The sequence below is a fragment of the Pelophylax lessonae genome (assembly GCF_965119305.1).
Source record: "Pelophylax lessonae genome assembly, chromosome: 6".
Lineage (NCBI taxonomy): Eukaryota > Metazoa > Chordata > Amphibia > Anura > Ranidae > Pelophylax > Pelophylax lessonae.
Window position 1 is genome coordinate 7,729,035 of NC_138773.1, and position 15,853 is coordinate 7,744,887.

The 15,853-nt window shown below is 42.6% G+C and overlaps 1 protein-coding gene across 1 annotated transcript; it reads left to right on the top strand.

The window, feature by feature from the left end:
* Window positions 1-13,351: 13,351 nt before the first annotated feature.
* Window positions 13,352-14,341, top strand: LOC309558389 (olfactory receptor 1G1-like; the record flags this gene model as incomplete). Its single annotated transcript, XM_082261464.1, has 1 exon — window positions 13,352-14,341. One exon carries the CDS (start codon window positions 13,352-13,354, stop codon window positions 14,339-14,341), a length of 990 nt encoding a protein of 329 aa, XP_082117590.1.
* Between the last annotated feature and the right edge of the window lie 1,512 nt (window positions 14,342-15,853).

The following is a 15,853-nucleotide window of genomic DNA, read 5'->3' on the forward strand; positions in this document are numbered from 1 at the left end:
ATGGACACTGATTGCCAGCACTGATATGCAGCACTGATGAGCACCAATAGGTGGCACTGATGGACACTGATAGGTGACACTGAAGGGCACTGATGAGTGGTACTGATGGGGAGGCAGTAATACGCAGCATTGATAGGCGGCACTGATATTCGGCACTGATGAGCACCAATAGGTGGCACTGATGGACACTGCTGGGTGACACAGCTGGGCACTGATGAGGTGGCACTGATGAGGAGTCAGTAATATGCAGCACTGATATGCGGCGGCACTGATATGCAGCACTGATTTGCACCAGTAGGTGGCACTGATGGACACTGATGGGTGACACTGATGGGCACTGATGAGGAGTCAGTAATATAAAGAACTGATGGGCACTGATAGGTGACACTGATGGGCACTGATGAGTAGGGATGAGCTTCAAGTTCGAGTCGAAGCTAAGTTCGACTCCAACATCGATCTTTCGTCGAATGATGAACAAATGTGCTTCTTCGTGGGTAATTAAAGATCCCATAATGCACTTTGCGCGCTCATGCCCATAAAACAAAGTGCAGCACGTTATGCAATTGGCTAAAGCATGCACCCTGACCTCATGCTTTGGCCAATCAAATGATCTCTGCCATGATTGGACAAAAGGCAGGCTGCTTTTAGCCAATCATGGCTCAGGGGCCAAGTACACGCCCCAAACTACATAAAGACTGCTCGTGCAGACGCAGCATGTAGTGTGATTGTGCGGGTTAGGAGACAAGGAGAGAAACGCGTTAGAGGCAGGGAGAGAGAAGCTTTTTTTGCAGTTTGTCAAACAGTGCAGTGAGACATTAATAGCAGTGTAGGGAGGGAGAGAGATTTGTGCTTTTTACAAGTTCAGAGATCAGATAGTGAGAAGTATATTCCGTAGTGCATACCGTACACCATATACCATACATAGATCTCTCTCTCTCTATATATATAGGGCTATAAATTACATCATATCAGGTCATTGCGTATACTGTATACCCATCACATCTTTATCTACAAATAGGGCTATTGATTACATCATATCAGGTGATAGAGTATTTTAATTGGTCACTTGCATATACCCTATTCCCATCACATCTCTATCTATATATAGGGCTATTGAATACATCATATCAAGTCATTGATTATCTGTTGGTCAGTTGCGTATACCCTATATTGATATCTATCAACATCATGTCTGAAAGGCCGACAAGGAGAGGCCAACGCTCACAGGCCACGAAAAGAGGGCAAGCAGCCTCTGTGTCCATTGTGAAAAGTGGTGGTCACAGTCGACATAGTGCATCCTCTGCAGGCGGGGCACGCCCATCCATTATTTCCGATGTTGCCCATGTTTTTCAGCCACAACATGTTAAAGAGTTGGTGGAGTGGATCAATAAGCCGTCCTCGTCCTCCTCGTTCTCTGACACCCACGCTCACAGTAGTTTGCCTTCCACCGCAGCTGCCAAAGCGACCCATTCCACAGGTTCCTTCTCCACAGCTACTCCTTCTGTCGCCCCACAATCATGCACGGAGGAGTCACCTGATCTATTCAATCATAGTGTCAGTGACATGCTACTGGAGGATGCGTAGCAATTTGAAAGCTGTGATGTTGGTTTGAAGGTTGATGAAGGGAATAACGTGAGACTAGAAAGAGGGGGTGACAATGACGAACAAGAGAACAGCAGTCATGTTGCCACAGCTGACGCATATTGACAATTTTGCTCCAGTGACGAGGAGGGAGGGGATGATGAGGTCACTGACTGTACTTGGGTGCCTGACAGGATAAAGGAGGAGGAGTGTTCCAGGGGCCGCCATAGCAGTAGCCAACCTATTGTGTCACAGCACAGAGCTCCACAGGTGCAGGGTGCTGCAAACTCCCTGCAGACTCGCAAAAGTTCATTAGTGTGGGCTTTTTTCAGCACCTGTGCAGTAGACCGCAGCTTTGCTGTTTGCAACATCTGTCTGCAGTGGATGAAGCGTGGCCAGAACACCAGCCGCTTTGGCACTACATGCTTGACAATGCATATGATGACCTGCCATGCAGTCCATTGGCAGCAGCACCTAAAAGAGCCACCAGATCAAAACAAGCATACATCACCTTGCTCCTCATCTGGGATCTCTAACCTTATACCTTGCGCCTTCTCAAATACCAGCTTTGAGAGGGATGATGGTATAGCAATGAGTGGCACAGAGACTTGCACCCAATCTGCTAGCAGTACACCACCGCTTTATTTGAGCAGCAGGCAAATTTCACTAACCCAGCTGCTGAACCATAGAAAGAAATACTGTCCCAGACATCCACATGCTCAGCGTCTTAATGCTAGCTTGGCAAAATTGCTAGCATTACAATTGCTGCCTTTTCATCTGGTAGACTCTGCCCCTTTTCGCAAATTTGTGGAATGTGCTGCACCACAGTGGCAGGTCCCAAAAAGGCATTTCTTTTCACGTAAGGCCATTCCGGCTCTCTACTGTGATGTGGAAGGTAGTGTTTTGGCCTCATTGGACAGAGCGGTCAGCAGTAAGGTGCACCTTACTGCTGACTCTTGGTCCAGGAGGCATGGACAGAGATGTTACATTTCGTTCACGGTGCACTGGGTAACTCTGCTGGCAGCTGGGAAGGATGCAGGACAGGGTTTGGTGTTCCAGCTTCTTTTGCCACCACGCCTTCAAAAACCTGGTGCTGGTTCTGCCACATCTGGCTGCTCCACCACCTCCTCCTCCATGTCCTCTTCTGCTCAATTGTCATCTGAAGCAGCAGTGCTCCCTAAGGGTTCAAGGGGCTACGCAAGCAGTCAGGCTAAAAGATGCCATGCTGTGCTTCAGTTGGTCTGTCTAGGGGATTGGAGTCACACTGGTGCAGAGATTCTGTCAGCTCTTTAGGGGCAGGCTCAGAGATAGTTGACGCCAGGACAGCTTGAGCCAGGAATGGTTGTATGCGACAATGGCACCAACCTTCTCTCTGCCCTCCGATAGAGACACTTGACACATGTTTCATGCTTGGCATATGTTCTGAATCTGGTGGTGTAGCGTTTCTTGAGCAGATACCCGGGCTTCCAAGATCTCCTGAGGCAGGCCAGAAAAGTCTGTGGCCATTTTTGCCATTCGTACAATGCCAGTGCTCGCTTATCTGACATTCAACCGGAATTCAACCTGCGCACCAACCTCATTTGTGACATGCCCACCAGGTGGAACTCAACGTTGGCAATGCTGCAGTGGCTGCACATGCAGCAGAGGGCCATCAATGAGTACCTGTGTGAGTATGGCACAAGGACAGGGTCAGGGGAGCTTGGCTTTTTTTCGCCATGCCAGTAGCTTTTGATAAAGGATGCATGCATTGTCCTGTCACCATCTGAGGAGGCCACAAGGATGGTGAGGCGGGACGATGCATGCATCAGTGACACTATCCCACTAGTCTACATGCTGGAGCACACACTGCGTGGAATCATGGACAGGGCACTTGAGGTGTAACAGCGTGAGGAAGAGGAAGACTTCCTTTCCTCACAAGGCCCCCTTTATGCAGATATCATTCCTGCAGGGCCACAAAACACACAGGAGGAAGAGGATTTCAGCAGCATGGATGTAGAGGATAGCATACAGCAGTCTTCAAGGGGTGGTTTTAATTCCCCAGAAACCCCAGGAGTTGTACATGGTTGGGGAGAGGTTGCTCCTGCTGACAATGTCATCCTTAGTGACCGAGAGGACTCAGAAGCTCATGCCTCCTCCAACTTACGTTGCATGGGCTCTCTGAATCTGCAAAGCCTGTGAAAGGACCCGAGCATTTTTGCTATCAAGGAGAGGGATAATTACTGGTTGGCAACCATTCTTGATTCACATTACAAGGATAAAGTTGCAGAGCTCATCCAGCCTTCCCAGAGGGAGCAGAGGATGAAACATCTTGAGGAGGCCTTGAAAAAAAAATGTGTGTACCACCTTTCCAGAAACTGGGAGGTCAACATACTCTGGACGTGTTTCTGAGGCATCGTTCAGCCAAAGAAGGAGCGGTGAAGAAGGCAGCCGGTTGACCGATGCCTTTAAATAGTTCTTTAGTCCTCAGCAGAACCCAGGGCTGTTAGGTTCAAGTAACTGTCGGCAGCGCCTCCATCATATGGTGCATGATTATCTAGGGGCAAGAGCAGACTTGGAGACCTTTCCAGCTGAGCATCCACTGGGTTACTTGGTATCACGTACCTGGTGAAGACTGGAATGTTGTGGAGGCCTCTCTTGCTCCTCCTGTCTGACACTCCTGAAGGTGGGAACAGAGAGTGTAAGGCAAGGAGTGGCACGAGTGCCGTAGCGGCTAGCTGGTGGTGTTCACTCCGTAGGTGGGTACAGCTGGTAGTTGCAGTCCTTGGAACAGGGCGCAGTGGCAGCTTGGCACCAAAGCGTGGGAGCAGTAGCCAGCAGAAACCTGGCAGTGAGGTACAGAATCAGCAAGCAAGCAAGTCCAGAAGATAAGCCAAGGTCGATAACAGCCGGGCAGCGCGGTACAAGGTAAGCAGGCAGATCAGATCCGTTTAAGCAAGCCAAGGTCAGGATAGTAAGCAACAGAGCAGGAGCACGGGCAGAGCCAAAGTCCAAAGGCAGGCCGGGTCATACACAGGTGAGAAGTAACAACAGATCAGGTCTCAGAACCACGGGAACAAGCTGAAGACCATTCAGCAACTGCTCACAGTATTAGAGCAGTTTAAATAGGCCACTGGGAGCCAAATGCTAATTGGTGAGTGCAGGTGTGCAATGTGCACGGGTGTGAGCGAAAGTCCGTACTGGCCTTCTGGTGGAGGAAATCCGGTTTACCTTACACTTGGTCTTGAGGATGGACCACTGGCCAGGACTTGTGGGGGGTTGACCTACCCTGAATCCAAAGAGTACGAACCTTCTAATACACAAATCATCCCAAGCTTGGTCCACCTCCCCCCATTCCCCACATTGAATATCCTTATTGAATATCCTTACTGAATGTCCTTAATGAACACTCTGACTTGATAAGTACTCTGGGGCCACCTTCTTTATTCTCTGTATTAGGGATGATCGAACGGTTCGGGTCGACCATCGGTTTGACCCGAACATTGGGTGTTCGAAATTCGGGCGAATTCCGAACTTTTTGCGGTAAAAGTTCGGAATTCGGCCACCAGAACTGCCCAAAATGCAATGGGACAGGAACTGGGCTTTAAAAGCCCTTGATTGGCCCAGAAATATCAGTAAAAGCCAATTGAGGGGACAGGAGTCTGCTAGGAATGTGATTGGAGTGACTAGGGGGTCCAGAGGCCAATCAGTAGTGAGTACGCCCCCCAGTATATAACATAGCCCCGCCAAACCTCTAGCACTGTAATACAGGGGCTGTGGAAGAGAGTAGAAGCATTTGTGTTTCTCCTGCTGCTTGTAAAGCTCCAGTGTCATTTTGCAATTATTAGTGTGAGGAAAGGGATATGCAGTGTAGTTAGGGTACTATATACCACTATAGTTAGATTCAAAAATCTAGTTTTTGTAGGGATAGTATTAGGTGTCAGGGTGACCGTAGTGTAGTTTAGGGTGACCTAACTCTGCCATGTCAGGGTGACCGAACTCTGCAGATTCTGGGTTAGGGGTATACATATACATATATACACACACACACACACACATATACACACACACACATATATATATATATATATATATATATATAGATATATATATACACATATATACACATATATATATACACACACACACACATATATGTACATATATATATATATATATATATATACCCCTATACAGAAGTTAAGAAAAAACGCCTGAATAATGCCTGAAACAAAAACGCCCAGGTGTGAAAGGAGGGTAACACCATCCCTGCACTAATGAAATTAGAAAAAATAATCAGTTTTTTTTCTGGTTCTGGACATGCTACAGAGATGAAACTTCACAGGTACACTTTTTAGACCCCCCAGACACTAAATCCAAAGAAATCTCTTTTTTTTTTTCCAATAATTTTTTCAATAATTGGCTCTCTATCAAAAACGACAATTTTGAAGAACTTTTTTTTGTCTGATTCATAGTCCCTGGGGCATGACCCAGAACCCTAGGCACTTTTTAGGGGCATTTATTGGGTTTTAGAGCTTCAAAATTGTGTTTTTTATTCCAGAAGTTCGGGTCCCATTGATTTCAATGGGGTTCTGGAATCCGAACCGAACTTTCGGGAAATTCGGGTGTTCTGGTCGACCCAAACTTTTCAAAAGTTCGATCATCCCTACTCTGTATTGCACATTGCTTGTACATTGTTCTTATACTATATACTTGTACACCTTGTACTTCATATCTTGACCATTATATATTGTACTCAGCATACTGTAATATCTCTTGGATTGTATATGTGATAAAACCAAAAAAAAATTATTTACAAAGAAAAAAAAAAAGGAATATAAATAAACCGTCTTACATCATGAGGCCTCAGTGAGATCTCGGCAGTGTAATGAGACACAGGGGGGGGATGGATGGAGATCTCAGGGAGATGCTGAATGCTTTTATAGACGGTGAGATGGTGCAGGGTGGGGGGAGAACCTGTGTGTCCTCTCTACCTGACACTCCGATCTCCTCTATAGACCTCTCCGATGGAAACAGATTTCATCTCTAGGACAGAACCTTTAAACAAGACAACTATGGACCAGCTTTTATTTTTCTAGTAGAGGTGGGAGCAAGTGATATTATTTCAAAAATAAAAATTCTGCACTACAAAACATTCATTTTCACTGACACCTCTTCAGTATTATTTTGCTGGATATTATTCAAAGAATAAGATATTCTAAAAATAATGTGAAAATATTTAGTACATGTTATCAACATTTTATTTCTGCTATACTGCTCTGAAAATCTATATTTCCCTGAAATACAAAAATATAATTTCTGTTTTCCTGCATCACCCATCACCAACAACAACCCGTAATACAAATCAAATGTTCCATAATTCCTTGTGTTCTGTTAGCGCAACATGTTTCTGTTTTCTCTCTCTCTATATATATATATTTATTTATTATGTATTTTTTTTTATTAATATTAATTATTATTATTTATTTATTTATTTTTTATTTTTTTATTCACATGTGCACACATACCTGTATATTGTAATAAGTTCCCAATTGCTTTTATATTAACCCCTGTATTAAAAAAAATTTTTTACACACAAACACTGAAAATAACATTTATGTTACAATGTCAAGAAATCCGTGTCCCCAATGGTAATCGCAGCAAAAGGTGGCGCTACAAAGTATTAACTTAAGGGGGCTGAATAATTTTGCACGCCCAATTTTTCAGTCTTTTATTTGTTAAAAAAGTTTGAAATATCCAATAAATTTCGTTCCACTTCATGATTGTGTCCCCACTTGTTGATTCTTCACAAAAAATGACAGTTTTATATCTTTATGTTTGAAGCCTAAAATGTGGCAGAAGGTTGGAAAGTTCAAGGGGGCCGAATACTTTTGCAAGGCACTATATACAGTATATATATATATATATATATATATATATATATATATATATATATATATATATATATATATATATATATATATAATTTATTTATTTATTTATTATTATAATTTTTTTATTTATTTTTTTATTCACATGTGCACACATACCTGTATATTGTAATAAGTTCCCAATTGCATTTATATTAACCCCTGTATTCAAAAATCTTTACACACAAACACTGAAAATAACATTTATGTTACAATGTCATGAAATCCGTGTCCCCAATGGTAAAAGTGTACAGATAAATGAAGACAGCTTTCACTGAGATGCAGTCATAGGTTGGATTGATTTACTAAAGGCAAATAGGCTGTTTACTTGGCAAGGAAATTTTCCCTTAGCTTAGTGAATGAAGTAAAGCTGGACTGACGTTCATCATCCAATCATGTGCAAGCAAAAAAAACTTTATTTATTATTGTTTCTTTCTTTGCACATGATTGTGTATTCTCTGCAAAGGGAACTTTCCCCTCGTCCAATAAGCTTGTTCAATTAAAGAGGAAATTTAGGTAGTAAAGGAAAACAGGCAGGATTTTTAATGCAGAGGAGACATGCTTCTTCTCTTCTACATTAACCACTTCAGCCCCAGAAGGTTTTACCCCCCTTAATTATGAAACAAAAACTACCAGCGCAAACCCAAAAGAGCTCAGTGAATAATATCAAAAAATCTAAATATAGTGCAAATGATATAATGTAAAATAACCAGCAGCACACACTAAATTGTGCCCACACCTCACAATCCAAACAATCAAATAATAAATAGTGATGCGCCAGATGTATACAATAGTGACGTGAAAAAAGCAATATCAGTGCACAATCAGTGAAAATTAATAGCAGTATACAGTCAGTGAGAAATAAATAGTGCACAGTGTCTGGAGTGTTCAAGGAAACCAATATTCACAGATATCCACAAAACACCTCTGTGTGTGAATCCCTTCACCGAGTGAAATGGTCTCTCACCTCAGCCAAACACCCAGACGGGTCAGCGCCAGCTTTAATCCACAAAAATGGGACACAAACCAAGGGGGCTCTATCCAGCCTCATATATATATATATATATGTGTGTGTATATTCTTTGCTGACTATATATATATATATATATATATATATATACACATCTACATATATATATATATATATATATATATATATATACACATCTACATATATATATATATATATATATATATATATATATATATAATATCATATATATTATCATTAAAAATCAGCAAATATATATATATATATATTCTTATCAGAACAGAAAAAAAATATATATATATACCGTAGCGTTAAAAAACTTATTAGGGGAAAAAAATTGGCCTTCAAGAAATATAAATCAGAGGGCACAGTATCGGCCTTCCAGCAATACAAGGAGGCAAATAAGAAGTGTAAACACGAAATCAAGATGGCTAAAATCAACTTTGAGAGACAAATAGCGGAGGATAGTATTAAAAACCCAAAGAAATTCTTTAAATATATCAACAGCAAAAAAACTAGGGCAGAGCATATTGCACACATAATTAACGATGATGGGAGGATGGTTACAGAGGACACTGAAAAAGCAACCGTGCTGAATGCTTTTTTCTCGTCAGTCTTTACACAGGAAAAGGAGGGGTACACTGAGAGTGACTTTATGTATGTGGTAACACAATGATGAAGGTTGAGGGATAGGTTGAGTGGAGGTGGTAGGTGATAGACACTTGAAGGTGAGACAGTAGCAGATGGATGCAGGAAGGTTTAGCAATGTTGTATGATAGCAGATGATAGAATAGCAGGTGGACATACAAAAGAGATCAACCTTGTGCAGAAAAGTAGCAGTAGTCTCAAGAGCTAGCAATCTAGTTATGCAGATGTGATAAACAGTCTTTACTATGCAGAGCTAGATAGTGTAAGCTTAGTATAAGTTTATAGAGAATTCCCCTGCGGGGTACTTAGCACTATTAGCGATACACCCGAAGGGTGGTTCAGGAGAGGCGGATGATCCAGTAGCGGGATACAGGGATCAGCGCAGCGAGGTTCCGTCAGCGAAGTAAGCTTGCAAGCATGGAAGCTTCAAGCTAGGTTAGCATCCAGGTAAGGGTGTTTGAACGAACACATGTGAGTGAGAACCGGCGCTTTAAATAGCCATCTAGTCCGGCGCTGGGTGATGACAGCTCCAGTCATAAAGGTGTATGCGCACCTTTTCCAAAAGTAAATGGTGGGGCGCATACACTTGTGGAAAGTGTAATTTAGGGTACCAAAGGTACCGGAACATTACATATGGTTAGTAGTAATACACAGGACTTGCCTCTATGGCTAACAGAGGGTGAAATCAGGGAAAGACTGGATAAACTTAACACAAACAAATCACCAGGCCCGGATGGCGTACATCCGAGAGTACTCAAGGAACTCAGTAAGGTTATATCTAGACCACTGTTCCTGATCTTTGCTGACAGTATTAGGACAGGAGAAGTACCAGGGGATTGGAGGAAGGCTAACGTGATTCCGATATTCAAAAAGGGCCAGAGGCATATCCCGGGAAATTATAGGCCTGTCAGTCTGACATCGATAGTATGTAAACTTCTGGAGGGGATGATAAGGGACTATATCGTAGAGTATGCTAAAGACAACAACATCATCAGCAGTAATCAGCACGGGTTTACAAATGGGCGTTCTTGTCAAACCAATCTCTTAGCATTCTACGAGGAGGTAAGCTGTGAGCTAGATAGGGGCAGACCAGTGGATGTGGTGTACTTGGATTTCGCTAAGGCGTTTGATACAGTTCCCCACAAGCACTTAATTTATAAAATAAGGTCTGCAGGTATCGACAGCAGGGTTTGCTCTTGGATACGGAACTGGCTAAAAGGCCATGTCCAAAGGGTGGTAATAAACAGTGCATACTCAGACTGGTCTGAGGTGGTAAGCAGGGTCCCCCAAGGCTCAGTCTTGGGACCAACCTTGTTCAATTTATTCATAAACAGCATTGAGGATGGGATCAGTAGTTCGTTATCAGTTTTTGCAGATGACACAAAATTGGGCAGGGCAATAACTGCACAGCATGAAGCAGATATCCTACAGAATGACCTGGACAAAATTACGGAGTGGGCAACGACATGGCAAATGAGGTTTAACGTGGAGAAGTGTAAGGTTTTGCACTTGGGGACTAAAAACATAAAAACACAATACACGTTAGGAGGAGAACCCTTGGGGGAATCAAAAATGGAGAAAGATCTGGGAGTCTTGGTTGATGATAGACTAGGCAGCAGCTTGCAATGTCAAGCGGCAGCTTCCAAAGCCAACAGAATATTAGCATGCATAAAGAAAGGGATGTATTCCAGAGATAAGACTATAATCCTTCCACTTTATAAAACTCTGGTCCAACCGCATCTGGAGTATTCTGTCCAGTTCTGGTCGCCAGTCCTCAGGAGGGATGTGTTGGAGCTGGAGAAAGTCCAGAGAAGGGCAACTAAACTAATTAGGGGATTGGAGGACCTTGATTACAAGGAGCGTCTGCAATCGCTTGATTTATTCTCCCTGGAGAAGAGACGTCTGAGAGGGGACATGATAGCAATTTATAAATAGCTCAATGGGGATCTCAGCTTAGAAAAAAAGCTGTTCATTCGAAGGAATTGCATGAGGACTCGAGGACATACAATGCGATTAGAGGAGAAGCGTTTTAACCTCAGGCAACGTGGGAGGTTCTTTACTGTTAGGGCAACAAGATTGTGGAATTGTCTACCACAAGAGGTGGTTTCTGCGGGTAGTATGGTGGCTTTCAAAAGACTCTTAGACTTACATCTCAAGGATCAGGAGATTAAAGGCTATGTTAGATGATTACAGTCACACACACCTACACAGGTTGAACTGGATGGACTATTGTCTTTATTCAACCTCACCTACTATGTAACTATGTAACTATGTATATTCTTTGCTGAATATATATATATATATATATATATACATCTACATCTATATATATATATATATATATATATATATATATATATCCATATCTATATCTATATCTATATCTATATCTATATCTATATCTATCTATATATATATATATATATATATATATATATATATATATATATATATATATATATATATTATCATTGAAAATCAGCAAATATATATATATATAATCTTATCAGAAAAAACAAAAAAATATATATATGTGACGGTGATCAGGGACACTGACTGGTGACAGTATGAAAATACAATTATTATATTTTTTTTAACAGAGTGTGACCAGAGTAATATAACGTTACCATAGTGACACTGTAATACTCTGGGAAAGGATTTTTTTATCATATTATGTTTGCTTGTAGCAGTGAATTACATTGCTATAAGCAATATTTTTCTGAATCAAACAGAATCATTCAGTTTGTTTTATTATGATTATCTGTGATTGCTCAAAGCTAATTGCATGCTACAGATGGGCTGTGATTGACCCTGTCTGTACCATGTGATCACTGTGACCAATCACAGCTAGCAACACAATTGTACATAATCGATGGCATGAAAGCAAGCCATCCATTGTGTACAACTGTCATGTGACCTGATGTGATTGGTCACATGGTGGGGGCAGCGATCCATGGATACGGCCAGTGACTGATCGTGGGAAAGCCGCTGGGATAGGAAAGCCACCGCCCGGCCATCAATTGTCTAGAGGTTAAATTGTGTTATATAGACATGGAGCTCTAAGTGTGATAATTGAATCGGCGCATGCAGATAAAATATTTCTCATTATTCTAATTGCTCTGTTCACATGTGTATCATTCTGTATCTTTTAAAACCACAGATTACTGCATTGTAATACATTTACCGTATATACTGGAGTATAAGCCGACTTTTTCAGCATATTTTTTTATGCTGAAAAAGCCCCCCTCAGCTTATACTTGAGTCACAATCTCACTTACCTTTTCCCCGGTCAGTGCGCATGCTCCGCCGCCAATTGGGAAAGCCCATACACGTTCGGATTTTCCCAGGCAGACGGCGCATGCGCGGTGACGTGTTGACGCTGGGCGGCGCCATTTTTAAATGTCAGGCGGAAAGGTAAGTGAGACTCCTCCGCAGCCCATGCATCTCCTCAGGAGATGCAGTGCTGCGGGCATGGTACAGGAGATTCTCCTGTACCATGCCCGCAGCACTACATCTCCTGTACCATGCCTGTACCATCTGTGCCATGTCTGTACCGTCTGTGCCATGTCTGTACCATCTCCTGTGCCATGCCTGAACCTTCTCCTGTACCATGCCTGTACCCTCTCCTGTGCCATTCCTGTACCATATCCTGTACCATATCCTGTGCCTTAACCTGTACCTTATCCTGTACCATGCCTGTTCCATCTCCTGTGCCATGCCTGTACCATCTCCTGTGCCATGCCTGTACCATCTCCTGTGCCATATCTGAACCATCTCCTGTGCCATGCCTGAACCATCTCCTGTGTCATGCCTGTACCATCTCCTGTACCATGCCTGAACCATCTCCTGTACCCTGCCTGTACCATCTCCTGTACCATGCCCACAGCACTACATCTCCTGTACCATGCCTGTACCATCCGTGCCATGTCTGTACCATCTGTGCCATGTCTGTACCATCTCCTTTACCATGCTAGTATCATCTCCTGTACCATGCCCACAGCACTACATCTCCTATACCATGCCTGTACCATCTGTGCCATGTCTGTACCATCTGTGCCATGTCTGTACCATCTCCTGTACCATGCCAGTATCATCTCCCGTGCCATGCCAAAACGTTGCAACGCCCAATAAATATATTTGTTTTAAACTTATTTTTGTAGAAGGCCCTACAAAGAGTCTTCAGTAATCATGGAAAACCCAATCTAACAAAGTCTATTGAATAATCATGGTGCAGCCCCATCAGTTGTTGAAGACATTACCGATCGGAAATCTAACTTCTCAGCCTGAGTTTATTTTGCTGGGCTTATCAGACTTCACACATTCCCGGATCCCGATATTTACAATTTTCCTCATTCTTTATGTGCTGTCCCTGGCTGGAAATATTCTCATAATTTTATTGGTGGTCAAGGACTCCCACCTGCAGTCCCCCATGTACTTTTTCTTGGGAAACCTCTCAGCTGTAGATATCTTTACCGCCTCTGTTCCTGGTTCTCATGTGTCAGTGGAATTTTTTTATGGCAGCAGGGTGACTTTATATTCCACTTGTTTAACCCAGGTCTTCTTCTTCTTATTGTTTGCCTGCACTGAGGTCTTTCTGTTAGCGGTTATGTCCTACGATCGATATGTTGCAATCTGTCATCCTCTACGGTACACAACCATAATTAGCACTTACTTGTGCATTCAGTTGGCATTTAGTGCCTGGACCTTTGGGTTGGCCTACTCCTTGATGCACACACTTTGCTTGCTAAGACTGGTTTTCTGTCACTCCACCATCATCCCAGGGTTGTTCTGCGAGCTTTATCAGGTTATTCATCTGTCATGTTCTGATCCATACCTAAATGACTTACTTTTATATCTGTCAACCATTTATGCAGTAGTTGTCTTCTCTGTCACCTTCCTCTCATACGTCTATATTTTCAAAACCGTATTTGGAATTAAACTTCAAGATGGAGGAATGAAGGCTTTCTCCACCTGCATCTCCCACCTAATAGTGGTCTTCATCTTTTACGGGACTTCATTTTTCAACTACTTTCAACCCAAGACTAAGGAATTCCTGATGAGCAGACTGCTGACTATAGTTTATGCAAGCCTTACCCCTTTTCTCAATCCTATAATATACAGTTTGAGAAACCATGAATTGAAAGCTGCTGTCCGAAGAGCCCTGGTCAGAGTGGGCTTCAGGCCAAGAACTTTGATAAAGACTTTGGAACAATAGTTCTGATCTTCAGGGTCTGTTTAAATGATTCCTCATTTTCTCTTTTCATTTTAGTACAGCTAGGACAGATAAATCCAAAAAGTCATAAAGTCATAAATTAAAGCGGAGTTCCAATCCCCTGAGTCAATTTTTTCTTTTAATACTCCGCTGTAATTTGGTCCACTTTATCTACAACATTTAGATAGTATCTATTGTGTAGTCCTTTTAATAAAGTTAAAACTAGAACTTTGACCCATGACACAGCCAACAGGACAGCCAATTGAGACATCTCAGCACATGGACATACCCCCTACCTTATAAATAGACCTGACCTGTTGGCCATTTCACATTTCTGCTTTTTGTCAGTGTAGGGAGAGGTTTGCTGTTTGCACCAGGGACAGATTGTCAGTGACACAAATCGCTCTGTTAAGGTCCACAAAAGTAATTTTAAGGACTGGTATTTGGTATAGGTGTGCAGTGCACTATATAGGGGTGTAATACACTTATAATATACTTTGTAATATAGAACGCATATTATAGTGGATTTGTATTGTGCACTGCGCAGCATTGTGTCTGGTGTGGTGAGCGTTTCTGCAGCAATACTACAACTACAAAGAGTGACAAAAGCACTTTTAAAAAAATATTTTCACTGGTCTGATAGACCAGTGCCCGCCCCCCCCCCTAAACGACAGATTGAAATGGGGTGTTATCTAACAATATACTTTTATAACAGTGTATTTCTGTCCTGCAAAAATTTGGCCTTTTTTGCTACGTTAACTGTGCTACACACAGTGACAACAGTTACTGGCCAATTTTTTGTAGAACTGGTGTGATAGACCAGTGGCCCCACCAATACCACAGATTGAAGTGGGGTGTTATGTAACAGTATACTTTTATAACAGTGTATTTTAGTCCTGCAAAAATGTGGCCTCTTTTGCTGCGTTAACTCTGCTACACACAGTGACAAACTTACTGGCCAATTTTTTGTAGAACTGGTGTGATAGACCAGTGCCCCCCAATACCACAGATTGAAGCGGGGTATTATATACTTTCTTCAACATATACTGCGATTCTCTAGAGACTTTTGTCACAGGGTAATTTAAAAAATGAAAGGCAGAGGAAGAGGCAGGCCCTTATGCAGGGGTGGTAGGGGTAGGGCAGGAGCACTAGGCCGGAGCCAAAGTGTGAAGTTTCAGAAGGTGCTTTCGATTATGACAAAGGACACACCATACTTGGTTGAGCGGCTCACTCAGCCTTCCTCCTCTGCACCCTCCTCATCCTCTCTATCTGCACCCTCTTCACTCTCTACTGTGTGCACCCCCAAAGACACCACCAACACCACCACCACCATATACCCTCTGCTTGAATCACTGGAATTATTTTCTAATCCATCAAAAGACATTTGTGATGTGCAGCCATTCTTGGCATCGGATCAGGAAGAGGAGGTAGCAACAGCCGCCACTCAGCAGTCTGACGACAGTACCCAGATCAGCCCAAGGAGGTTGGTCCCCGCTGTTGCTGCCTACTCCAAGA